General features: G+C 35.4%; 1 protein-coding gene across 1 annotated transcript in view; it reads right to left on the reverse strand.

The window, feature by feature from the left end:
• Window positions 1-5070: 5070 nt before the first annotated feature.
• The window catches only part of GNA14 (G protein subunit alpha 14), a 74294-nt gene continuing 51682 nt past the window's right edge, over window positions 5071-27682 (reverse strand). Inside the window, exons 3-7 of the mRNA XM_040541751.1 lie at window positions 11082-11236; window positions 9260-9388; window positions 8511-8640; window positions 6678-6831; window positions 5071-5705 (exon numbers count right to left, since the gene is read on the reverse strand). Of these exons, the coding sequence (XP_040397685.1) occupies window positions 5515-5705; window positions 6678-6831; window positions 8511-8640; window positions 9260-9388; window positions 11082-11236 (759 nt within the window). The 3' untranslated portion in view covers window positions 5071-5514. The remainder of the gene's footprint in view (window positions 5706-6677; window positions 6832-8510; window positions 8641-9259; window positions 9389-11081; window positions 11237-27682) is intronic.

Here is a 27682-nt window from a genome sequence, read left to right on the forward strand (position 1 = left end):
TTTTTAATTTATTTACGAGTGACACTTATTCAAAATTGGGTGAGTAGAAATTGACAAATGAAGTCAAATCCCATCTCTGAGAACATAGGGTCAAGCTTCTGTTCCAGCAATACAGACATTAGTCTTTACCTTTGTAAGGACAGATTTAATTACTAGATTTATATATATATATATATAATTTCCCTCTGGTGTAATCTTTTTCTCTTGATACATTGAAAAAACATAGGTGGTATTGCCAAATCACCAGGTTCTTATGAAATCATCTTTTTTTTCCAAAAAATTATGTTCATATGCCATTAACTATTTATTATCTGTACCATTTCAAAAAAAAAAATACACTCACATATCAAAAATCACTAAGATATTTTGTTCCTTTTGAGTTATTTTTAGTAAATATATCTGCAAATAACATTAAATATCATAGACTAGTCAACACAAGAATACTACTGCTATGTAATGGTAGTTAAAATTTAACACAGCACAATCCTGAATATCAAGTTCAAACCCTCAGTTTTCTAATTATTCTGCTGATGTAAAACAGTTTCAATAAATGTCCCATGCATTAATAGGATTGTTCAGTCTTGTGGCTTGTTTGTAAATATTTCCATACTACGTTTAAATTGATATTATGTCTGATTTGTATGTATTTCCTGATCTTGTATTAGCCTCAAGAATTAGATTATTCTGGAAACTATTCAGACTTCTCTTACCCTTCTTGAGCTTTTTACATTTGAATTCCAGAAAAGAACAATCTAAAGACTGCGTTGCGTGGAGTCATGTAAGTATTGTACAAGGCAAGAGTCTGCAGTGTTTCTTTAGCAAATCATACAATTCTACTATACTTTTTTTTTTTTTTTTTTAATTGAAGTCTCCCTTCTACGATAGGGTTACAGCATTGGTGGAGAGGGGAAGAGCAGCTGATGTCATCTACCGGGACTTGTACAAAGTATTTGGCACTGTCCCTCATGATATCCTTGTCTCTAAACTGGGGACACAAGGATTTGATGGATGGACCACTCGGTGGGTAAGGAATTGGCTGGGTGGTTATACTCAAAGAGTTGTGGTCAACAGCTTGATATCCAGGTGGAGACCAGGGATGAGTGGTGTTCCTCAGGGGTTGGTATTGAGACCAGAGTTGTTTAACATCTTTGTTGGTGACATGGACAGTGAGATTGAGTGCACCCTCAGCAAGTTTGCCAAAGACACCAAGATGAGTGGTGCGGTTGACAGGCTGGAGGGAAGGGATCTGGACAGGCTTAAGAGGTGGGCCTGTGTGAACCTCATGAGGTTCAACAAGGCCGAGTGCAAGGTCCTGCATCTGGGCTGGGGCAATGCCCAGCACAAATACAGGCTGGGTGGAGAATGGATTGAGAGCAGCCCTGGGGAGAAGGACCTGGGGATGTTTACTGATGAGAAGCTCAATGTGAGCCAACAACGAGCGCTTGCAGCCCAGAAAGCCAGCCATATCCTAGGCTGCATCAAAGGAAGAGTGGCCAGCAGGTCGATGGAGGTGATTCTTTCCCTCTGCTCTGCTCTAATGAGACCCCACCTGGAGCACTGCATTCAGCTATGGGGCCCCAGCACAAGGAGGACATGAACCTGTTAAGACTGGGTCCAGAGGAGGTCCATGAGGATGATCAGAGGGCTGGAGTATCTTTGTTGTAAAAACAGGCTGAGGGAGTTGGGATTGTTCAGCCTGGAGAAGAGAAGGCTCTGGGGAGACCATATAGCATCCTTCCAATATGTAAAGGAAGCCTAAGGGAAAGTAGGCGAGGGACTCTTTGTCAGGGAGTGTAGTGATAGGACAAGGGGGAATGGCTTTAAACTAAAAGAGGTTAGATTTAGATTAGATATGAGGAGGAAATTCTTTACTCAGAGGGTGGTGAGGCACTGGCATCAGTTGCCCAGAGAAGCTGTGGGTGCCCCATCCTTGGAAGTGTTCAAGGGCAGGCTGGATGGGGCTTTGGGCAACCTGGTCTGGTGGGAGGTGTCCCTGCTCATGACAGTGAGTTGGAATGAGGTGATCTTTAAGGTCCTTTCCAACCCAGACCATTCTATGATCCTGCTCTGTTGATTCTGTAGTGACTAATTCTTACTGAAGATGCAGCAAAAACTGAAGGAGTGTCATTGTATCCAGTATCAATGAAACATGCACCTCTCAGGAGCTAAGGATATGTGTGTGTCAAGTCTCTAACAATTAATTACTGACTTTTTTAATGTTGATCAGTTTATCTAAAACTACAGAGGATGGCTTTAAGGTTTGATTTTACTAAAAAGCTTTTAGTTTAAAGTTACTAAAACCAGCCAGGGTGATGGAGCTGTCCATCTTACTATATTGTGCATATTATTTCTGAAATTAGTTCAGAACTGTGGAAAGGCTTGTGTTTGTTTGTTTGTTTGTTTTTTACTTAAAGCATTGGGTCCATATATTTCAGAAGAACCTGTTTATTACATGTAGGAACTGTTGGTGAAAAATACTGCTAACATGCACCATGTATTTGCGATTGTTTCTGATGCAATGCAAAGTCTGTTTCTGACTTGATTTTTATGTGTATCATGCTTGTCTCATGAAGCATGTCAAAATTTTACAAAGCATACTTTTGTTTTCATTCAGAAAACTTGCATTTATCATCATCTTATCTTGAAATGCAAATTGACATATTTTGTTTATGCTATTCTTGAATGTCTTATGCTTAGGTAACTGATACCATTTTTCCTGCCTATAAATCTATTGCCCACTTAAGATTTGACTGTTATTGTTACCAGTGTCTTACTTTGGAATTTTATGGTCAGTATATGTAAGTATACATATGCATCATCTAAGAGCTCATCACCTAGAGTCACGATTCTTGCTTTTGTGACAGTAGGTAGGATCTAAGTATATTTCCATTTACAGCAGACGCGGGATTTTTATAAAGAGGTTTTTATTTTTTCCAGGGCAAATCTGGGACAAGAATTCAAAATATTCCTGTAATACTTTGAAGGAGCAGTGAATTCCCTGTTAGGTCTCCTCCTACAAGGAGTAAAAGAATGTCCAATGCCATTCATTCTTGTTAACTCATCATCCCCTGAGCAATATATCAATGGTTGAAACAAATGTGACTGCTGAAATAAGTATGGCGAGCTAGGACACTAATAGGCAAAAAATGAGAAAAACTCAATTTTCATTTTGTTGGATCACTCTTTTTTTTTTTTTTAATCTTTATGGATTTTCACTTTGTGTATCAAACATGTAGAGAATTATGTGCAGAAGAGTGTCTTGGTAAGTGACTTTACAAAGGTTTTAAAGTGTTGGTTGTGAGGTGTTACAGAAAAGCTTGTACTGATGGGTCCTGAAAAATGCTAACTGTCTCACCATCTGCAGTGCTTGTTCTCCAGAAAAGCCTGACTCCCAGATTTCTGGCATGAAGGTACTCTTCAAATAGCCAGCAAATCTTGACTCAGATATGAAAGTGCTGAGAGTTTAAGAAGATGTTTTCCCAGGAGTTCCTACAGAGCTCAAAATTGGATCAAGAAGTTCAAGCACTTGGGCACTTTATGCTTTCCTCCATCAACTCTGCTTCCCTAGAAAAAGTTCATATTTCTGTTTCTATGTAATTGAAAGTTCTGAAGTAACTTTGTTTTGTTTTGTTTTGTTTTTTTGTTTTGTTTTGTTTTATTTGAGCAAGAGCGTTTAGCAGAGGCACATTGGAAGAATTGTAATGTTGTTAATATTTTTGGAGAGGGTAGAGATAACATACTGGGAATGCAGAAGATATGTGCAGAGTCTTGCTGCTGTATGCTGGACTTTCTGTTGCTCCTCCTTGGTCTTTTCTAGTTTGACAAGTGGTACTGTACCCTGCAGCACCTCATTTCATTGAATACTGCACTGTTCCCTCAGTGCTGATTATTGCCATATAGCAGTATGGGCAAAACTGTAAAACAGTGTTAAGAACAGTCTTCTACAGCTTGTTCCAACACTAAAGAAAGAACAAATGAATCAAATGTTACAGGATGCTTTCTCATTAAGAATCAAAAAGAGCTCTGGACATACTTTGTCTGTACTGTTAGGCAAAAGGTAGCTGTGCTGTTGAATTTGTGATTCAGTAAACATCTTTTATGAACAGTGAAAGGTCAGGGTGTGCTTTTCACAGGAGCGACCTGTGAGAGCTATTAATCCGGCTCAATACACAGAAATGTTATGTTGAAAATCAAATAACTTTAATTTTTCTGTGATGTATGGAAATCACTATTTCATATTGATTTTAAGAACCGTTGCTATAATACTGCTTGGAAAAATGGTATTGTCATTCATTTATATACAAGAGAATCTTGGCTTGTCTTTGGAGCTGAATTAATGCTAGTAACAAGCAGTTCAACTAAAACAATCCCTTTACTGGTGTTACGAGGTTAGTTAATTAAATGGCAATTACTACCATGAGGTTTTGCAATGGGTAAAAAGGGTTTTCAAAATTGCTGGAGTTGGTCTGCCTAACATCTTCAGACACTGCTGGTCTGAGAATTTTTAATCAGATGAATAAGAATTGATTGAGGTATTAGTGATCCTGGCATCATTACTGGAGAAGTTTGTAGTTGGACAGTGTGAAGGGGATCACGTAATGGCTGGAAGTCTTTTGGAGGAGAGGTTTTACTGGTTTCTAATCCATGCAAAACTACCTGTGGAACTCAATAATGGGAAAATGCAAAGTGTAAAAAGCAAGTTAATGCAAGTTACTTTACTGACTTGGAGGAATTTAAGGACTAGATTATCCACAGGCAGCTGTGTGGATAATCTTCCAGTTCCTGTGGCAGTGAATCCTGAGAACATTTACTAAATGTCTTGCTGCTTAAGAAAAACGTTTTCCCGTAAGAAAAGAGCAAATTCCATGGCTTACCTACAAGATCCAAATTTGTCATTCTTTAACTGTGAATGGTATACTATTATTGTTAAGCATTTGAGCAAAAATGCAGTAATATGCAAAAATCCACAATAATTAATCTTTTGTAATGCTTCCTAGAACATGCCATGGGTTTGGCATATTAGTGCTACCAAAACATGCTTCTAAAAAGTGTAACACATTTAACCCAGTCTTTTGACTACGTTGCTCAGAACAAGAATTAAAAAAATATCTAGCACTTTAAAATAACACTAACTTGTCATTTTTAAGGCATCACTGTTTGAAATTTTATAAGCTATGATTGAAAACGATAAGCTTAAAAAAAATGTTATGAAATACCACCTGGGCAGCAATGTAGTTACAAACTTTCTTTTAAATATTCTTAATTCCCACGGCTCTTACAAATTAACTCACAGGCACAACTAGTATGGAAAATATGAAAAGAGATTTTTAAATGTATAGTTCATGAAGTAAATGTTGAAACTTAGTCTTTAAAATTCTCCTAATCCATACTTCAGTAAATAAAAAACCCTCTTCCCATTTCTGTAAATGGTATTTAAAAGACACCATTTTTTTAAATCAATACAGGCAGTGCTATGAGTAAATCACACTCAGTGGATACAAGCACATTTTTAATTTAAACCAGATTGAACTCCCTCAGGTTTAGTTGCAGGATCGTGTCCTTGACAGCAGCAAAGACAAAACGAATATTTTCTGTGTCTGTGGCACAAGTGAAGTGGGAGTAAATTACTTTCTCCTTGTCGGGGTTCTGATCCTGATACAGCTTCAAAATGAAGTCTCTGGCAGCTTTGACATCTTGTTTAGGTCCTAGTCAGAAACACAATTGGTGCTTTTAAACAGTTGAAAACTATATAGGTCAGGAAAGAGATATGACAGTATATGAACAGCCTAACTTCATATTTAAATATGAAATAGCTATAAAGGCATACTCCCCTTTTTGGAATGTTCTCATTCATATGTTAGTGGGGCAGAAGATGCTGTAACACTGCTTAGGATAATGTGTGTGGGTTTTTTTAAAGTAAACCTTACAGTTCAAAGTAATTTATTGTAATACCCTACACAACTGAAATTACCCAGCACATTTTAATAGTTTGCTACACTGTTGTAGTATCTCAAAAACCATGAGAGAAATTTTATAAAACACATGTAGTAAACAGGTTTCTCTTTAGCCAGGAAGGGGATCTGCGCTTCCTCTGTAGGTATGAAATCATTGCCACTCCTTTTTTAATTAGTTGAAGGATGTCTTGTAGAATACAATACTGTATTAAGTTATGGAGTATATCTGTGATTATTTTCTTCATTCTTTTGGGTACTTTAATTATCAGTAATGTTTGTTAAGGAAAGTTATTCAGGTTGTTTTTTAACTTTGTACTTCAGGTAGTTATAATAAATGCAAAATTATACTGTGGATTTTTACCATAGAAAGAGTTGGATTAATAACCATATTACCCAGGTTCCCCCCATATCTTGTCTCTTGAGACTGAATATAGGTGGAAGAGATGCATCTGATAACTTAATAGTGACAGTGCCATTCAAATGATAAAGGAATGGCTGCAAGAAATGTCTCAAGAACCCATCTGCAATGGTTCAGTTAACAAAAAAATTTTAAAAGCAACTGTAAAACTGAGTAACTTAAGATTGTATTTTAAAGGAGAGGGTAGAAAAGCAAAGATATGAAATATACTGCATAATTCCACTTTCCCTGCTACATTTAATGAGGAAAAGCTGATTTAAATATGGCTTTTATGTTGGTGAACATAGTCTGGAATAAATGCTTACCCGTGTACTCTGGAAAGTAACTAATTAGATCGGAATACATGATTTTCTCTTCTAGAAGATCTTTTTTATTTAAAAACAAAATGACTGAAGAATTCAGAAACCAGGGGTATGTAATGATAGTTTTAAATAAGGCCTTGCTTTCTTCCATTCGATTCTATAACAACAAAAATGAATATGAAGTTACACTCTCTAAAGAGTAGCATATACAAATCACATCAGCCAGAGATCATAAAGGTGTTTTTTTTTTAAAGCTATTTTACAGTATATATGTGTGTGTGTGTGTGTATATATACAACCTTTATAAAGTGCAATCGCAATTCACTGGTTTATTATTACTATTTGTTTACTGGGTTTTGGATCCCCCCCTATGAATGGCATAATGGGACATGAAATCAAAGTAAGTCTTGATAATAATTTCTTTTTTTTGATTTTTTGTGTGAATTAGTGAGTAGCCATGGACTGCTAAATGAAAGCCTTTGATGACTTTACAAGTGAGAATTGAAGCAGGCTGTATCTGATCTGTGATCTTGCTGATCTCTTCTCTCTGGTGACAGTGATAGGACCCAGAGGGGAGGAAATGGCATGAAGTTGTCATGGAGCTGACAGGGGAGGGTCAGGCTGGGTATCAGGAAAAGGTTCGTCACCCAGAGGGTGGTCGGGCACTGGGACAGGCTCCCCAAGGCACAGGTCATGGCACTGGGCCTGCCAGAGTTCAAGAAGCGTTTGGACAATGCTCTCAGACACGTGGTCTGATTTTTTTTTGGTCCTGTGTGCAACCAGGAGTTGGACTCGATGATCCTTGTGGGTACCTTCCCACTCAGGATATCCTATGATTCTGCATTGTAACATACCTAAAGGACAAGAGCATAGGTATTCCTCCATATTAGTAATAAAGTCTGGTCATGTTGTTCATTTCAAGAAAGATCTTAGGAACAACACAGTTGGAGATTGCTGGTTGACATTTCTGAACACAAATTTGTGATGGAAGTCACTTTATTTACCATACAGACTTATGTCCAAAATGGACATAACAGAATATCCAAGACAGTGGAAGTAAAAATATTACTTACAGTTACCTATGTTCATTCATCAAAAGATGACAGAAAACTTTGAAGACTCATTCTAAACTACAATAAATGTTGTGACACTTCAGCAAGTGAAGTTAGGTTTGCTTTTCATAGTTCAAACAGATCTTTAGAAAATGATCTGATAAAGGCTTTGCCACTTTAGAGATCAAATGGTATTAAGAGTATCTGGACAACATTTTAAGTAATCCTCTAACTTTCAAGATGGAAAGCAACCATTATCAAAAATAATGCAATTCCATCTATGTGCTTTTCTCCCAAATTGTCTAGTATTTTCTTTTTTTTGCATTGTTCTCTGCAACATCTGGCCACTGATGATGATGGCATTCTAGAACAGACAGAAGAACCCAACTAACATTTCTTAACCTTGGGAAGGAGGTAAATTTCAAGTTACTTTGTCTCAATTCTCCTTAATTTGGGTACAGGTTAATTCTGAAGTGTCAGGGACTTAAATAAATAAAACCCACAACTGATTACAGATGGTTGAGGTAGTTTTACTTGTTTAGAGATACTGTTAATATTAATTTTTATACATCCTGAGGCATGGTTTAAATCATGTTTTTAAATTAGTTTCCTCTTTTTTTTTCAGGTAGGCTGCTAATTTAATACAACCCAGGAAGCTGATCGAGCAGTCACAAATGTAGTTCTAGTATTTGCAAATGCTTTTATGAAAGACATGTAAATGCTGTCTTTCTTACAAAAACACACACCTTTTTCTGTACATAATTTAGATATCCCCACTCCTTACCTCATTGTCACATTCTGCCAAGACTTGATCGTATTCACTTAATGCAACTAAGAAAATGATGGAAGTAACACTTTCAAAACAATGAATCCACTTCCTTCTTTCTGACCTTTGGCCACCTACATCCACCATCCTGTTAAAGAAAAATACAGTCAACATTTTAGTAGTTTCCATAACATACTTTAAATATATCTAAAGGCCTTATAATAGCTCACCTACCTAAGTTATGCTTGAACCATGAAGGTCTATCTTAATATTATTTGTTCTGTTTAATATTTAAATTCTATTCACTTGCTGAAGTGCCGCAAATTTCACTGCACTTCAGTGTAAATACATAAAGCATACATGCTATCTGAGGCACAATACAAATATAATGCTGTTTTATTGTGTTGGTAGAAATTTAAAGAGATTTAAATAAATTTAAATAAAAATATCAAAACATGGTCCACTTTGTATCCACACACACTCCAAAATCCCTCCTGCTCCCCCCAGAAAAACAGCGTAGTCACATCTCTATTCAACAATCAAAATTAAATACATTATACATGAATTACACCCATATCTTATTGCAAGTACCATCCCCCTCATTCCAGACTTTTTAATTAAAGTAATAGTTCAGAATACATAGTGATTTGGCTGAAGTGCTGAAAATACAATACCAATTGAATACAAAAGCTTGAAAGACCTTGGAAGTGAAGTTTCAACAACTACTTTCATAATTGTATACTGAATCATTTGACAAGCAGTCTTACCTAAATGTAATATTTTCTAAATCAAAAGGATACTCGATAATTCCTGTAGTTGGCACTCTGACTCTAAGAATATCTTGCTGAGTTGGCACAAAGGAGGGCATAGCGATACGATCAATGTCAGTAAAATAACTGAAAAGTTAAGTATACAACATAAACAAGATTAATGCACTTCCATAATTAATCATACAGATTCAAAACCAGAGTACTGATCAGTGATCACAGGAATGTTCCCACAAATGCAGCTGAACAAAAATTCACTTGTATGTGGCATAAGAACAATTGTTGCTAGCATAAAAAAACAAAAGCCTTTACTTATCTGACACTTAGGTGTACGTTTCAGACAGAATAATACTAGTTAAGAGATGATGCTTGAATATTCTATAGACAATTGGCCTACACCCAAAATGATCAACTTTATTTGTATAATCTTTGCTTCTACCTCAAAGTAAATATGATAATTAAGATTTGAACACATAATTATCAATCCTAACTATAATGCTAAGCAACATTCCTCCTATCCCCTAGCATTTTATCTGTGATGCTAATATTTCATGTGAATGTGAAAGTGTGCTGGACAAAATTCAGAAGAATAATTAACGGAAAGCACTGCAAACATGAATGCTTCCACCTTATATATTTTAATGTAAAAGATGATGCATTTAGCTTGTGCTTTTCATACATAGCTGTGATTAAATTCTAGGAAGACATTCCTGTGCCTAAATAAATGAGTGGTGTGTGAGCAAGTCAGACAAAAAGAATTGATGCCTGGTATCCCTGTCTGCAATCTATCTTCCCACCACTAGAAAGCAACATTAGATCATCCTGAATGCTACCATGGCCTATAAAAACTAAATTGTATTCCAAATCATTCCATGTGTTTGTAGCACAAACCTTCCTTTATTTGAGCACTAATTCTCCCTCTTTCTCTTTGGTGATAGAGGAAGAATGTCAATGTACTCTCTTCTTGCTGCCCAGTCATCTCTCACATTTGAGCACCAAAATAAAAAATGCTCACACTAAAGAAATGTTAGCTAAGAAATGTTTTCTAAGTTTTCTCTTCTGAATGAGAAAATTCTTACTCTCCAGCAAAGTAACAAATTGCTATCGAGATCTTAACTGCAATTAACAGTAAAATAAAGATTTAATCAAATTTAAAGTAAAACTAGTTTTCAATTTTGGTTAATTTCTTAGAAAATGAAGCTAGAATAGACAGACTGTCAAATAGCACCCTTCTCCAATGCAAGATTATTTAAAAACAAAGCAGAAAGACATCCGTTAGGAATAAGGCTTAACACACAAGAGCAGATTGCCCAAGTGTAACCCTTTTGAATCAAAGTTTACCGTAAATGCCTCATATGAATGTTCCTTGCTGAAATATAACTTTGCTGCTTTTCAACCTTGCAGAAACAGAAATTTATTTTTTCTGTTTTCTTGAAGCAATCATTTTTCATAATTAAATTCCAGGAAAACTGGGGGAGAAGCATATCCTCATTCTTATTTATACCCCAATATCTTCATGTAATTATGAGCTTTCTGACCTGCCCGCTTGTTGTCAATGTATTTTGTACAGCTGGTTTTCATGATTTCTCCCATGGGAAACTCAGTTATGTACCAGCTGTGTTGACCTCAGAACTGGGAGGGATAATAGTTCTGGCATGCTCAGAAAACCTCAGATTAGTTTGTTTCATCACTCCTGCTTAAAATCTTCTGTTTATCACAGGCCAGCAGAGACACAGGTACAAATAATAGAATCAGAGTAAACCTCTCTCTTTATTAACTACATTAAGGCTGGATTCTTCTTGTCATTAGGTAGTGTACTTACTATTTAGCAGAGTCTGAGAGCTGGTACTCCCTCCGTCGGTCGTAACATTCTTGAATTCCTGGGTCTTTCCAGAGATTCTTGATTGCTTCAACTTGCTTTATTTCCAGCACTGTCACTTTATCCACTTCCACTTCTCTGATCATCTGAGCACTCTCCTAATTAATTAAATGATTACACTATTGTGAAAAAGTATTGCTAACTGTCAGCATGCAGAATGCACTCTCCCCTTTCTTTATTATAAACATTCCCATTGATGAACTAAGCATCAACAAGGAACCTAGGAGAAAGAAAACAGTTTCACTCTTTGAATGTATTTAACTTTTGAAGTCAAATGACTGCTACTGAATGTCTTGACCAAGTTAATCTCACTTACCGTCACCCAGTTGTGATTTATTTATTTATTTTTTGAAAGGGGACTTTTACTGAGGCCAGGAGGAACTCTAAAGTTACCATTCTAAAATTCACAAAATTTTAATACCAATTTGTAACAGTTGTAACTTTTCTAAATGTCTAGATACTTTTTTAGTATAGATACTGTTGTTTCTGGACAGAGCAGAGGCTATGTGTAAAAAACCATCAAGCAGGCATCAAGTTCCTGCAAGGCATCTTCTGTTTCACACCTATCTCATTTAGATACAGGCAAGGTATTACTCTGTGGAAATAAATGATTTTTATTTGCTCTCTGCTGTTAATTGTTAGAGGTACTGCAAACATAAATGTATGTCTTGCTTTTAAGGAACACAAAAGAATATATCAAAGAATTTATCTTTCTCTATTAACACTCAGTAGGTTACATACTGATGCTTGCTAATACCTTTAGATCTCTTAAAAAGTATTGTTCTAAAATGCATTTAGTATTGAAATAAATTATTTTGTGTTTTGAACATAACAGGTTGGTTACTGTAAATTCAGTTTGTTAACACTTTTTCCAATACATTCCTAGCTGTCATCAAGATTTTAACTTACATTCTCTTTAAAAATGAAATAAAATTTCTTCCCTGTCTCTTATTTAAGCTTGGGAAAGCCACAGATAGTAACACTGCATACCGAACTGTTTTGTGTAACTGAATCACGATAACATGCTCCACCAGACTCCAAACTTTTATTTTTCTGTTGTAGAGTTCCACTACCAGGAATTCCAGAAAAGAATTATTAAATGTTGTCCAAACTTCCTAAGTTTACATTTTAACAAGTATCTTCTGGTATTGCCAACAGTATACCACAGAAGTAGTTTAAATATGAAACTTTATAACGGGATTTTGCCAGGAAGTCAACTTCATTGTTACAAGTAGACAGGGTCCTATTTTAAAACGTTCTCTGCAATTTGGATGTACACTAGAAGTATAGTTTTATTTTTTTCCAAAGCCAGAGTGGAAGTTTATAGAATTCTCACTTACCAGTAAGAAGCTAACCCAAGAAACACTGTGAAAATAAGCTGCACTGCACTGCATGAGCAGTAGGTGCTTCACAGAAAGAAAAGAAAGGACTTACTAACATGAGAAGAAAAGGAAAGGAAAGAAAAAACAAAACAAATACACAGTCATTACAGACTAAATCAAGGAACAAAGAGGGAAAATGCAAAATAGCACAAACACATGTTAACAATATCAGTTATTGGCATGGATTTTTTTTAAATGAAATTCAAGCAACAAATACATTCCAGAATTCATCCTTAATCAAAATATATATAGCACATTATGCTCTCTCTAAACATGGTGTAAGAAGGAACAGCAAAAGTGACAGGAAAAGTACTGTTTATGTTCAAAATCCCTCTCCTGAAGTTGCCTTACTTCAGAATGATTTTTTTTTTAATAGATCTCTGCTTCTAGATGATGTGGTGTGACTAGAGAAAAGAAATACAGGTAAAAGGAGAAAAAAAAAAAAACTAAGGAATATTGGATACAACAGAAGTAGGTGACTATATTTGTTTCATTAAACAAAAAAACAAGCCTTATGATCATGGAAAGAAACTGTGCATAAAAAAGTGGAAAAGTTATTTGGCAAATCCACTCAAAACCTGTGTCTAAGCTGTTTAGAATATCAAAAAATCTATTAGCCTTTTAAAAAATCTATTAAATTACTTTTGACTGGAAATCCAACTTAATCCTGCATTGAAAGGCCAACAGACAATGCATAACAAGCACAATATCAACATTAAATTGTTAATCTGTGTTCTTCAAAAAGGTGTACTAGAGAGGAACAAAATTATCTGGAGGGGTCTTGAGTGTTCCTTTTTCACTTCACACAGTAATTTAACTGGGTAAAAGTTGCTTTCTCATCATTTGTGGAAGTGCCAAAAAGCATGCACAAATGCCAGCTGAATGAATACAGTATTATAAAACAACAAATCTTTGCCCAATAAGAAATAGGTAATACCACAAGTAGCAATTGCCATTTTTTAGGTATATGAATAAATTTTATTTTGAGCTGTTACATGTAACACATAAAACTGATTATTTCAGAAAAGCTTCTATATGGAGGCTCTAAATCTCCAGAGTTGGGGGAAAAAAAAAAAGACTTTACAAAACATTTTGTGATTGTAAGGGCCAAATTTAGATACATGCTTGTTTCTTCACCCATAACCCAGATTATTATTCCCTTTAAAAGTTTTCTAAGAAAAGTGGTCTGGTTTGGAGCAATAAATACTGAAAGTATTTTCTAAATATCCAGTGGTGAAGACAGGAATTATTTATTTAACAAGTGCTGAGAGAAATAATGAAGCGCCTATTTTACTAAGAATTTATGTTTTATGCTGACCTCAGTTTCACACCCCAGATCCTTCCTCATTTGCTGGGCAAAAAAAACTACAAAATTTTCTATAGAAGTAAGATGTGGAAACTATAGCTGTTTCTTCACAGAAAATAGAGGATCACAGGAATGGAAAGAAAATGAGTATTCAGTATTGGAAAGTAACAAGGACACCCACTTAGGGGTGTATACTGCTACCTGAAGGCAGTTTTTATCAAGAGATATTTAGGCACTTTCAGGTGTTTAATTTATACTACGTGAATAGGAAGTTTTTATCACTGAAAAGAGCACATTTTATCTCTCTAATCACTTGTACAATGCCCCTGAAATATGGATTTCCCTCAATACAGAATACATAGGAATATGCAATTACGTACTTGCTTTTTTTCCATGCTATGGATAAGCGCATAAATCGAATGGACAATTTTGCGGTATAATGTAAATTTTGCAAAACAACTCTGCAATTTTTTGCAAAATAATACAATGTATTTTGGAAGTCACTGTGTTTTACTAGAACCATGTTGGTATTCATTTTCTTTTTTTTTAACACAGTCATCATCCAATTTGACGTAATGAATAGGGTGTGTTTGTTTCTAAAGAAACAAAATGAGAAAACATAAAACAGAAAAGAAAAAAAAATGAGGTTTTATAGTTCACCACAGTGGGTACAGGAAGCTTCTATTGCCAGGCTATATATAGTTTTAGTAGAAGTTGTTGATTAACAAATAACATTTTAAGTTTTACTGAGAAGTTATCTGAATTTCAAATTCTGTTGGATTGTTGGTGTTGAACATTCTTTAAAATGGAACCAAAGACAAGCCCAAACACTTAAAGCAGTCAATCTCTCAGTACCATCAAGGCTACTGTTTATTAAGTTTTGCTGAACTACAAGTAGCTTCGTACAAGTAGTGCAAAACACAGCTCCCCTGTTTAAGGCATGTTATTTTTCATATCTCTATTATGAAAAATAATTACTGATGAACACAGGGATATGTTTCTAAAATTAACTCACAATCACCTATGACAGCTTTGTTTGCATATTTTGGGAATAGAAACTGAACATGAACAAATTACCCTTAAAACTAAGAGGAAGCTAACAACTGGTTGAATGGTACATAAAATGTATACACTACTGCTGTTGCAAGAATCTCCTAACAACCACCAAAGAAAGAGACAAAAGTTAATTGCACTTGTGTTGGCTTCAATTTCCAAGTGAAAGAACACTTTGGAAGAAAATTAAGAAAGATTAAAAGAGCAAGAAAACTTTATAACTCAAATATTTAGAATTGGACACTGCAGTCTAAAGATAAACAAATTTTGTTTATTCTGCAGTCTCTCATTATTCAGATTTAGTAATGCATTGTTCTATTGATACGAAAAGGTACCTGGTCATAGTCTGGATATCTGGATAGGAACAGTAAATTAAGTTGAAGATAAATTTTTGCACATTAAAGCATGAAAGTGGTGAATTAATATCATCCTGGTTGTGCACAAACCACTTACCATAAGCTTGTATTGTGTATTGCTTCCTGAGCCTATTTGGTCTGCACCCATTGTCACGGTGTTTTTTGTTTGTTTGTTTGTTTTGTTTTTTTCAGTTTTCCATCATTATTAATTCACCTATGATAATAGCAGCAACAGTAAACAGTACACTAGCTAGCAGTAAGCAAAGAAAGGCTAAGAAACACAACTGTAAAAATACCAGGACAAACCACCATCCAGACTGTAACTGGCAACACAACTTTTAGCAAAGACTTGATTGAAAACAAGACCTCACAGTCAGGTCTTTTATAAGACTTAATGGATCACCCATTTAAAATTAAAAAAAAAAAAAAAAAAAAAAAGAGAGAGAGAGAAAAGAGAATCACAAGGGCTTTGTTTTCTTCTTCACAAAATGAAACAACTTGCAATTGATCTTCCTATCTTTTGTTAAATTTTATGTTTGAGCATCCACATATATGTAAACATTAGACAACTTTGGCAAACACAAAAGGGTTGATTCCTGCAGGAGCCAACTAAAAGTGAGCATACATGTGTATAAATATACAAGTACACATGTATATAATTTGCAGCTTCCAAAACTCAGATTTCCAACACTTCTAGTTGTCAGGGGGAAGAGAGAAGTGAAAACTGTCAGTGTAACATCCCCAGATATAATCAACTGTCATCCTTTCTTTCTTTCTTAGCTGCTTTCCACTCTGAACAGAAACTATCATTTGGCACACTGCAAAAATGTTTGGATTGCAGCTTGAATTAATGATCTCCATTTGAAATAGTGGTTTTAATTGTTTATGGTTTCTTGTTTTGCTCTATTTTTGCTTTTGTTTTGTTTTGTTTTCTTTACTACCCATTGCCATCAGTAACAGTTTTAGAGAACTGTGTGCAAGATTGAGGTGTATTTGTATTCTTTCCCACATTTACAAACCCACAGTAGGTTTAAAAAAATAACGGGAGGAAAGAGAGTTGTCACTTTTATTAAAGCATTCAATATTAGGCCTAGATGGAAATGGAATAAAAGTACTACAGTTTAAAAAAGAAACAAACAAACAAACAAAAAAAAACTTTCTTTTGCAGGACGAAGAGACCAGAGAGAGACAGAGAATCCCTCTAATTACAAATTAAAATGCCTCCCATAAACCAATTATACTGGTCTATTTATGCAAGTGGGGATTTATACACATTAACGTTTCTTTTTCTTCTTCATAGAAAATGTATGCAGTGTTAAAATCTTTGGTCTTGCTAGAGACAGAATAAGACTGCAGACTTGCAAGTAGAACATTGCTTCCTGCTAATGTAAACAATCACTGAAACTTTGTTTGTAAGCTTGAGCAGAAGCTTCACTTTCAACATGATAGCAATGGTATCAAGTTCTAAGTTCAAAGTTAAGCACACGTAATTTTTTTCCATGCTTACACCTCACAAATAGAGGGACAAGTTTCTGTTTCTTATTATAAAAAAAAAAAAAAAGGGGGCAGGGCAGGGGGCTGCTAGGTTCCTTTGAAAAATTAATTTTCCTAATTCTCTGCAATATTTATCATCTTGTAAATAGAAATACAGTCCTCAAGATCACTAAAAAGCATCCACATAGCCTGAAAATTTTGAGATTCACAACCACCTCTCCAAGAAGGAACCAAAGATGGTAATTGTTGGTGAACCCTTTCTTGAAGCCTCTGTCATTCTAACACCCTTTGCCCTAGATTCCAGGTGCCAAAGGACCAAAAGGACCATCTGCTACTGCTACTTCTCCCTGAAGTTAGTAGCTGTTTTCCCAGAAATTTCTTCTGAACTCAAAAATTACAAAGAAATTTTGCTAGTAATGATCTGGAGTTGATTCACAAGATGAATGAAAATTAGAAGTATTATCTTGGGTAGGAAGGGAGGAAACACTTTCATGCAGACAGATTTATAATCACTTGTGTGATTAGTCACTTTGTGAGCAATATTTTCAGCTCGTGCCTAGCATGGAACTGTCTCACACATATATTGATGATTTTGGGTAACCTTTCTGATGCTACAAAAAGTCATGGAAGTAAATTTTCCATTTGCCTTTCTAAGAACAAGACTGACCAGCTACTCTGAATTCTTTCATATTTTCTCCAATATATTTATTTAGCATAAGTATTGGCAATGAGCTAGCAATAGCAAAGTTGGTATAAAAGATTTGCTTTGAAAAGGAGCCTGGACTAGCACCATCACTGAGTAACTGGAAGCAATATTTTCAAAGAAGTTCAGTGTCAGTGCTCAGCTACAACATTCTCAAACCAAATATCTCTTACAAAAAAATTCTGGTAGTATTTTGAAGTTGCAAATATACAAAATAACTCCAGTAACTGATTAGACCACATGGTGTTGAAGCAGATGGTTGAAGGATATTCCTAGGAGATCCCTACACAGTGTGGGATATATTGGGTGAGAAATGCACTTGAGAAAATCAGTTCCTGCTTTTTTTTTTTTTTTTTTTTTTTTTCTGGGGTGTGTGTGTGTGTAGGGGGAGAATTTCTCAGAAAGATTAAGTAAGATAAGACTCATGGGCTGTTTATGCTCTTAGCAGATCAGCACTTTGTAGCCAACCTAAAAATCACCACTCATAAAAAAAATCACAAAAAAATAAAATACATAGATGGGGAATTTGTTTTGGTTAGCTTTTTTCTTGAAAGCACACTTTGCTCACATCTCAGGTTTCTTCATCTGAAAGCATGCTTATTTACCTAAGCCTGACTTCCTCTCCCAGATAAGTACAGTAATCATTTCACTGCTCATGCTCATGAGCAGTAACAATCATGTAGCTTCTTCATGTAAGTTATTCTTTCTTTATGTGAATAGTTAAAATGACAGAGAAGCCATTAGTGAGGTCAAAGCAGTTAAACTTTGCTCTGCTATTCTAGGAGGATGAACTGATTGCATTTCCTCAATCACTATACTAATATACAGTATACTAATATTTTAGTATGTTTTATATCATCAGATAAATCTTTCAGATCTTTTTTGAACTTCTGTGTTAACAGCAGAACTAAAACCAAGTTGTCAGCAGCTGTCTGAATCTTCAGATGACTGTTCAGCAAGGTAATACCTTCTCTCTGCTCTTCAGGCTTCCCCTGACTGTATAACCAAAGATGAAGTGTCTCTCTCTGTTATAATAATATATAAGAAAATCATGTTCAACCAGTTACCTAGTCTTAGCCTCAACTCATTTTTTAAATACAGTCAGGTCAACATTCTTGTTCCTAAATACAGCCTACATTAACTGTCCGAGTAAAAACATAATGATTTAATTGCTTAAATTTTATTAATTGAATTTTATAAACATCATTATTCAGTACCTCCTTATCTATAACCTCAGAAATCTGAGCATCAAGAGATGAAATAGGTTTCTACAGCCTACCACCATTCACTTTGATACACCTGATTAACCGTCACCCCATTTCTCCATTCTTTTAATCAGCTAGTCTTTCTATGCCAATTAAATTGACATAAGGGGTTGCTTATCACACTTCTTTGTGGCTAACAGGATTCTGAAATTACAGTTGGCTCAAGGCAATTCCTGAGCTTACTTTAATAAATCTCAGTTCCAGTTCTGTTGTTTTTACATCATTACTAGGTCTAGGTGGCCTTACAAGCAATAGGATTGAAGCTGATTGAAGACTGTTTTCTTTCATGCAGAAATGAAAAATATTGACATTCCTACAACAGATTCTCCTTGAGATGATGTGTGTGAACCTGCTGATCATATGTTGTTAAAATAGTGGAAATGTGGAAATTTCAAGTCGACATCTGACTACTCTTTGGTTAATTAAATTTGAACCTACGTGAATTCCTAATAACTTTCAAAAGTATTTCATTTTTGATATAGGTGTGCCCTGGTTGCAAATAAAAGATCACAAGTAGAGACGAAATCATAGAATCACAGAATATTCTCAGTTGGAAAGGATTCATAAGGATCATCATGTCCAATTACTGGCTCCACACAGGACCACCCAAAAATCAGACTTCATGTCTGAGGGCGTTGTCCAAAGGCTTCTTGAACTCCATCAGGCTCGGTGCCATGACCACTGCCCTGGGGAGCCTGTCCCAGTGCCCGACCACCCTTCTCGGTGATAAATTGCCAGATTATCAAACAGAGAAGTAGTCAAAAGACAGAATTCATTCATTTGATAATGCCATATTCTTTTTCAAGAGCATTGAAGCTTTTACAAGAACAGAAAAAAAAACAAAACCACCACATTCTGATGTTTCTCATTTTTATATTTGTTTAACTTACCCTGGACCTACTAAAATTCAGCAGTTAGCTACACAAGTTTCAATCCTTTCTGTTTCAAATATTAGTAATACAAGAGAACAGCTTAGAAAAACCATATATAGTAAGTATTGCAGTACCATACCACTGTTAAGACAACTGGCATGATAAATTAAAGAGATTACATTTCTGTGTTTCCCAGCAGTGCTTAATAAAATGAACTAAACTGAATTTTCATCCTCTTCAAATAATAAATGAATCCATAACAGAAAGTGTTTCTTTTCCTGAAGAAATCATTCTGATTATCTAACCCTGGAACCCAGACTAATTTGGGCTACAGAATTTAATCCAGCAAATCCTGCACATAGCTTCTGATTTACTTACAGCGTATTATGAAAAAGGCAGCCAATTTTTGTGTGAGGATGTGAATGAATATCTCTCATTGCTTCAAAGGTTAAATTGGAGGAGCACTCCCAGCACACAACACCAAACAAAACCCATCCCTGGGTTCTGCAGCAGTACAGCACTAATGCTTCTTCAGCGCCGAGGCACAAGCACAGAATCTTTACACATCCCCTGCAGACCAATATTTTCTTGCCAGCTTCTCCTACATCAAGATACATGTAACAATTTTCTCCTTCATCCAAACACCTTTATCACAAAACCTGCCAGAACCTAATTACCTTTCAGATCTGTATCTGTAAATTTGGCTGACACATCAATGGGTTTAAACATTACAAGGGACAAAGAAAGGTAGCCAAGCACACAGTACAATCAAAAAACACTTGTTCAAGAGACTGGACTCATTACTTTAAAAATGTCTTCCTGCATTATAAAACAATTGAAAAGCTTATAAATTAGCCACAATACATTCTAAAAAAATTCTCAAGGAAGAGAAAAAAAAATGTTTCAAAATCACATGATTCACTTCTATGTGTATTCAAACTAGGGAGAAAGTTGTTGTGGGCGATTCTGATATTAAGTTGGTTTGTACATGTATTCCACCACTGACTGTAATAGAGTTCTGTCAGTGCTACACTGACTCAGGAAAAGCATGAATAAAGTTCTCTAGATACAATATATGTAGATTCCTGAAAGGAAGGAAGCAAATTCAAGGCAAAAAGTTGTGATTAGATGATGTTAATCTTAAATCAAATCAAAACACAAAAATGCAGCTGGCTAAGATTAGGACATTGATCCATGTTTCAGTTTCCTTCCTTGGAAGTAATGAGATTCTCAGACCAAAAGGTCTTCATCTCTGTTCTGTACAGCCCTGTGTTTAGCACTAACCTTTCAATCAGTCAGAGAATTGGGACTCCTGTTTATACAGACTACTTGGAGATTTCCTAGGCTGAGGAAGGAGTCTTGATTAGTGAATTCAGAGAAACAAAACAAATCAAAATCCAAGCATTAAGATGAAATAGAATCATCTTCTGGCAAAGCAACAAATTCAACTATTAGTCCAAGAAAACAGCTCTTTATATAAAGTTTCTTACTTCTGAGGTGCATAGATTTAAAACACTGGAATTTTCACAGAGTAATCTGGCAAGCATGAGAGGAAAGTGACATAAATAGTTATTTAAAGATATGACTAATATTCACATAAGAGCTACTGAAGTCACAAAGTGGTTCTTCAACCAACTGAAGACTGAAAAAATATGGTGTTGTAGATGTCTAACATCTACAGTTTGGCTGAAGTTCACTAGTTTTCCCCCTAGAAAACATACACCTTTTCACCTATTAATGCACTAAAGCTCTGCAGGAGTAAACACAAGAATTGCAAGACCAAATGTTATCTCATTTATTTTGCATGTCTGCTAAAATATCTGAACTGCTTGCAAACAGAAAATAATCAACTTTTGGGGGGGGATTGTAGATAATTAGAATGTCATGCAAAGGAAGTTATGCAGTAAGTATGAAATGGATATTTGCAGTGTGCCAAAATTTAACAATTTCATGTTTCTACGCTCTGTGTGCAACTTCTTATATTCCATTGTGTTGAGGTTCTGCCTCTCTGGCCTCAGAAGACAGACACAGATGATTTAGACTTTATGATAGAACAAAGAGTATCTCAAAAGAAAAAAAAAAAAGTCTTTCCTTTCCAGGACTGTCTCATAAAAAGACACATACATGAAAAAACAAGAACTATTTATCTCTGCACCAAGAGCTCTAGACAGCAGCAGCTTGGCCTCTGCGTATCTCAAATAACAAAACTACTAATAAACAAAATTCTTGGAAAAAAAAATTGTTTCCTGAAATGATATTGTGTCATTTGGTCTCTATACACAGCTTTCCATCCCTGGTGAGCACCGGATTACTTTTGACACAATAAATTCTGAACTGAATGAAGAAAATACGTGATATCATATGCCATCAGCAGGCACCGTCCTTGCATGAAATCACATATTGTCTTATTCTTAAGACATATACGAATGTCCAGCTTGAAACTAACAAGAAATACCTCATGCCCTAGGAGACTTCATGTTAGAGCATCTCGAGAAAATGTGACTTTTGACAACCTGAAGTTTCTGCAACATGTTAAAGGAACAGAGAAAGCAAATAGCACAGTTCCACTGAAGCCTTTCAGGACACAATGCTATATCTCCATAATCACTCAGTACTTGACACTGACAACATTCACCCACCACTCTCTACATATTATCTTCATTTTTAAAACAGATGGACACTTAAAAAGTATTTGACAAACCACACCATACCTCAAGAATTCACTTGCAGCTCCACTATTGTACTTACATGATATGAACTATTTTCAGAAATAGTTTTGAAATGTAGATAGTTATTTCTAAGTGTGCTTCACTGTGATGTATAACAGCTTCATCAGATAAAGCTGAGTATTTGCATAACAGTGAGATATTTACTGAGAACATGACTAATACAACTATTCTAAATTAAAAAAAAAAGATAGCTCTATGTTTTCCATTCCCCCATCTCAGAGTCTAGCCTTCAATATATTTAGACACAAAGGGTCTTGATGGATTTGTTTTTTTTTTGTTTCATTTTTTAATTCTACATAAGAATATAATATGAAATACAGTAAAATAAAGATATCACCTCTCAGTGAAAACACCACGTACTAAATACTCTCATTAATTCTGTATACAGGGAAATATCAAAGTAGTAGCTAAAGAAAATAGCAGCTTTAAAAAAAAAAAAAGGGTCTTGCCCAACAGGGGTCTCAATATGCAAGATGATTCACAAAAACTTATATTACTTTATGAGACTACCTGTAATATTTCACTTGTTAGTATTAACATTTTAGTTATACTGCAGTACATACTAGGTTGGTTCTTCCAAACCCCTCCTTCATTGTGAAGTAATGCAGAAGTGTAATTTCTAAAAAAAATTAAACACAGGAAGTACCAGATATCTAACAATATCTAACAATCTGCTTTACCACATTTCCAGTCCATATTTGTAGACATAATTAATTTAGATACTGTTGCTATCTGAACTAAAATGAACTCCAAGTCTTTTGATCTTCACCCATTACTAAAGACTGTTTTTAAGGACAATGTCCTTGGAAGGACATGCTTTCCCACCACACCAAGCTGCTCAGTTCTCTCATTTCCTTGCTAAGTAAATTCCTTGTATATTATGTAGTATTGTATGGGTACATCATGTTGTACAGCAGGTGAATGCTGCCAAACATAACATGTCCCTGCCCAAAGAGATTACAGTCTAAAGACGCTTCAGACACCTCACAGCCCACATGAACATGGTGTGCCTTACACCAGTCTGAAATGCTTCCTCCATAACCCCTCCAGCTCATGTACAGCACCAGACAGTGTTGGTTCGTTCCAGTACATAGCAGAAAAGCAAGAAAAGAAAAGACCACAAAATGCAAATATTACTATCACTGCTATCTGTTTGAGTATACATCTTTTGGCAGGTTTCTGTTAATATAATTATCTGCTAGTCTTTCTCTAGCCAAGTTCTGAATATTTTGCATTCTCCACTTCCATTTCATTCATTAAATACTTGGTTTAAGTATTGAATAGACAATTTAAGTGATTAATTCCACATTTTCATGGAAGCCATTTCCTATTCCTTACCCTCCACTGGCCTTTTTAAAATCCATAGACATGAATGTCCACCCAGTCTTTTCTTTCCTCTTATCTGCCTAAATATAGGAAAGGAGAGAAATCTACACTTTGGTTTTGACTTCCGAACAGGAAAAGGAAAGGAATGAGATTATTCTTACTTCACTGCTAAGCAATGAGACCCTCTAACTGAAGAGACTTCAGGCTATAGCACAACTCCAAACTGCACAACTGATTACTCTCAGCTGTCTTCATCAGCAGTGCCACTGGATGATGAAGGCCCATTCTCACATTTCAATTCCTATCACAATTCTATTTTTATAAAAAAAAAATCCAAGTTTATTGACTACAGCAAATATCAACCCATTTTCTTTTGTAACACCTTGATGTTCTTATATCTCCTGAGGAAAATACTGGACATTACAGAACACTGTCAAATAAGCATCAAAGTTGAATCACTTGAAAAATCTGGGGTGTTAAGAACAACACAACAGGACAGAAGATGCATTTTTAAATGTCTGCCCATTCTGTTTCTGATTTACTGTGAAAAAAAATGGAAAACCCTTTTTTCTCTAACATGCAGATGATTGTTACTGCAAAGAGATACAAAATGAATGGAAGAACCAAAGCACTGACATTTTAGCTCGTATGTTCTGGTATCTTATTGTTGGTTATTTGTTCCAAATGCTCTATATCCTTTGTGATGGGAGGGTGGATGTGTGGGGGTGAGGGGGAGAGAAGTTATTTCTCACCCAAATCAGCCTTCACATGGGTCTCACAAGTCCTAGGTGTGGGCTCTAATTATATTAAGATTTAGCTCTGTGGAAGTAGTCGAAAGCCTATGCTCTGGTGTTCTGGTGTCTGGGCAAAACACTGCAACAGCGTTTCACAGAGAGCATGTCAGACTAGTTCCCATAATTTCTGTGTTCTGCTCCGAGTCTTATAGTTCATATAATGTGTAAAACTAAAGGGGTGAAGCTTTTTAACATGAATTAAACACTCCTTGCAACAAGGACAGTGTCATTATTTACAAATTATTACTTAGAAAATTATATTTACAAGTACACGACAGAAAGAACTTGTTTTCCCTTCTAAACAATTTGTTAAAGAAATATGCAAAATAAATGCCATGAAATTTTAAGTCAAGAAATGTTTTACATTTAAAAGAACTGAAGAATAATTCTGTTTTCTCCATGACAATCAGTATTTTCAGTGTCTATATTTTTTTAATGTAAGAATACTCTATACTTGAAAGATTTAACATCTATAATTCAGACCTTCCTCATCCTGTTTGTGTCTAATACCTCAGATGTAAAATACTGTTAAAAGTGAATGCCTTGCAAACTAATAAAAAAAAAAAAAAGCTGAACAAATAGCTGGGTTTCATGACTGCTCACATTATTTACTAGTAACTCAATTTTGCTTTAAGAATGAGAAAACATCATCATAATACTTTCCAACTGGGTGCAGTGGCAGTAGTAAAATATAAAAATCCACAAGACTCTTATTTTAAGTAAGGCCACAGAACAGACTTCATGCAGTTTCATCTAACAATAAAATTTGACTACTCTTTTCATGATGTGAAACCACATCCCAGCTTTCCAGCAGAGCAGAAACACTGACAGTCAGATGATGGGCTGTTTGAGAGACAGATAGTTCCCATACTATTTGCTGAAATCATAAAACTTCTAATGGACCAGTACTTCAAAATGACACTTCTCAACAGTAAATATTCAGTGGGGACTAGGAATCTCCCTTTTCTGTATGACAGTCTAAACAGCATAAGAACAGTCTTTCACACTCAGAGTCACTTTAGCAGAAACAACAACAAAGAGGAAAAAAGACATTCCCTCCACTTCCTAATGTAGAGGTTACGGCACTCACTTGAAAAAAGAGACCTAAAGTTTAGTCTCTTCTCTGCTGTGTACTCAGCACTTCTGAATCTTGCTGTTTTACATTATGCAATGCAAAGTGCAGTGCTTCCAACAAGAGGGGCTCAATTTGTTTAGGATCTGGCTCAATATGCTGTGTTTAAGTTGTCCCTGTAACAAACCTGACAAACACCAAAAAAGATCAGTGCTGAAATGCTTGATATAGCAATGCCTAAGTCTACATTATTGGTTTCAGTCCAAATGACAATTCTTCACATTACAGAAAAGGACACAACCCATCATGCACAAAGAGCCTACTGCATATAATAGAATTGGAAGATTCATCCCCTAGTGTCCTTTCTTCACTAGTCCCTGCTTCCACAATAGTTTTCAGCAGGTGTTTTTTCCTGTTGTATTCTGTAGTCCTGTAAAGCAAAGAGAAAGTGGCTTTTGTAAGAGGCGTCCTAGCTCACAAATCTACCAAACCTCTAAAAAAATCATTAACTACATTAAGAAGAATGACACAGCTTCTATAGTAGTACACTTGGATACACTTTAAGAAAACCCCTTAAACAAATGCTGTTAGAGATGGTGAGATATCACACTTGAAGGATAGGAAAGTAATCTTTTGGTTTAAGAAGCAGTTGAAAGACAAAAAATAAACAGGAAGTTAAATGACCAGTCCTCACTGAGGGAGGTTCAGCAGCAGATATAATCAGGTATTTGTTACCCCATTCCACAAATAATCCAGAAATGATTACACTGTTACTGAGGCTACAGTGTCTGAAGGTAATTACAACAGGCAAAGCTAAAGCTGACATTGGGATAGTGTGGATTTCACAAATGCTAAGTGACTAGAAAATAAATTGTCAGATCAAACAGTTAAAAAAAAAAAAAAAAAAAAGAGGATCGCTTATTAGTGAAACTAGGAATGTCTTGATTCTGGCCTGTTTCATACAACATCCACACACTGGAAAGACTCATTATAATGAATCAGTATAATCACACCCTGTTTGTCATAGTCTTTCCCTAAAAGCTCACTAGTAGGCCCTAAGGCTCACTGGTAGGACTAGCTGGACTTTCAGTTTTATTTGGCAGAACATGATTTATGATCTTTAGTAGAGTTCAGCTGTCTGCATTTGATTGTTCACTTAGTTTCTGTGGAAAGAGAAAAATTATTTTCTCCAAAGCTACAAAGCTATAATGGAAACTATAAGATATCTTCAGTGTTCTTTGAATCCTTTGGTCTCTGAAACAAAATTATTTTTCAGCATTCATATAAGCAATGACCTTTATTTTCTAATGTCCAATCACTTATTCATGACTGTTCAAAGTAGACTTTCATTATACAAGCATGCCTTCCCCAGTCAAAACTACACTGTTAAGGTTTTGATCTGTTTCCCAAGACCACCCAGAATTTTATCCACAAGGAAGAATGCCAGAAACCTTTCAGGACAAATCCTTGCAAATTAATAAGTTTAAACAAATTTTAGATGCATACAGTTCCAAAAGAAATTACTTTTAAAGTATAACTCTCCTGCAAATTTTAAATCACCCTTCACTTGTTTGTATTCCAATTGACAAGTACAACAGAATAGTGGTGTCACATTACTGCAAATTATTGCACAGTCTTTCTCAGCTAAGAACTCTAGCTTGCAAAAATATGTTTCAAAACCAAATCGCTCTCTCTCTCTCTCAAGTATGTGCTTCAAATGCAAAGGCACTTTGGCACTCTATACATTTCTTATTCTTTTTCATCCCTAAATAAGGAACCTTTTCACATAAGAAAATGCAGAAAAAATTGAAGGTATTTTAAGTTCTCTGTTAAAAAAATGTTTCATTTAATGTGAATTTACTTTTTCTTCTTCTCAGTGAAGAGTAAAATCCAAAGTCCAACTCCACCACAGCAGCAATCTAATGCCTATCTATTTGGTCAACATCATGAAGGGAATAATGCACTGGTAAATTAGCAAGAAAACAAACAAAACAAAACAAACAAACAAACAAAAAACACAGACAAGCAAATAATGAACCTGAAAAGTTAAAACAAACAAACAAACAAAACCTAACCCTCTAATCAAAGAGATTGCAAGGAAACATCATGTCCATGCTAGGGTTTATTTAAAAAGAGGATATAAACTTACTTTCCCATCTTCCCTTTCATTTATTCTTGATTATGTTTGTACG

Source organism: Cygnus olor, chromosome Z (genome assembly GCF_009769625.2).
Source record: "Cygnus olor isolate bCygOlo1 chromosome Z, bCygOlo1.pri.v2, whole genome shotgun sequence".
NCBI lineage: Eukaryota > Metazoa > Chordata > Aves > Anseriformes > Anatidae > Cygnus > Cygnus olor.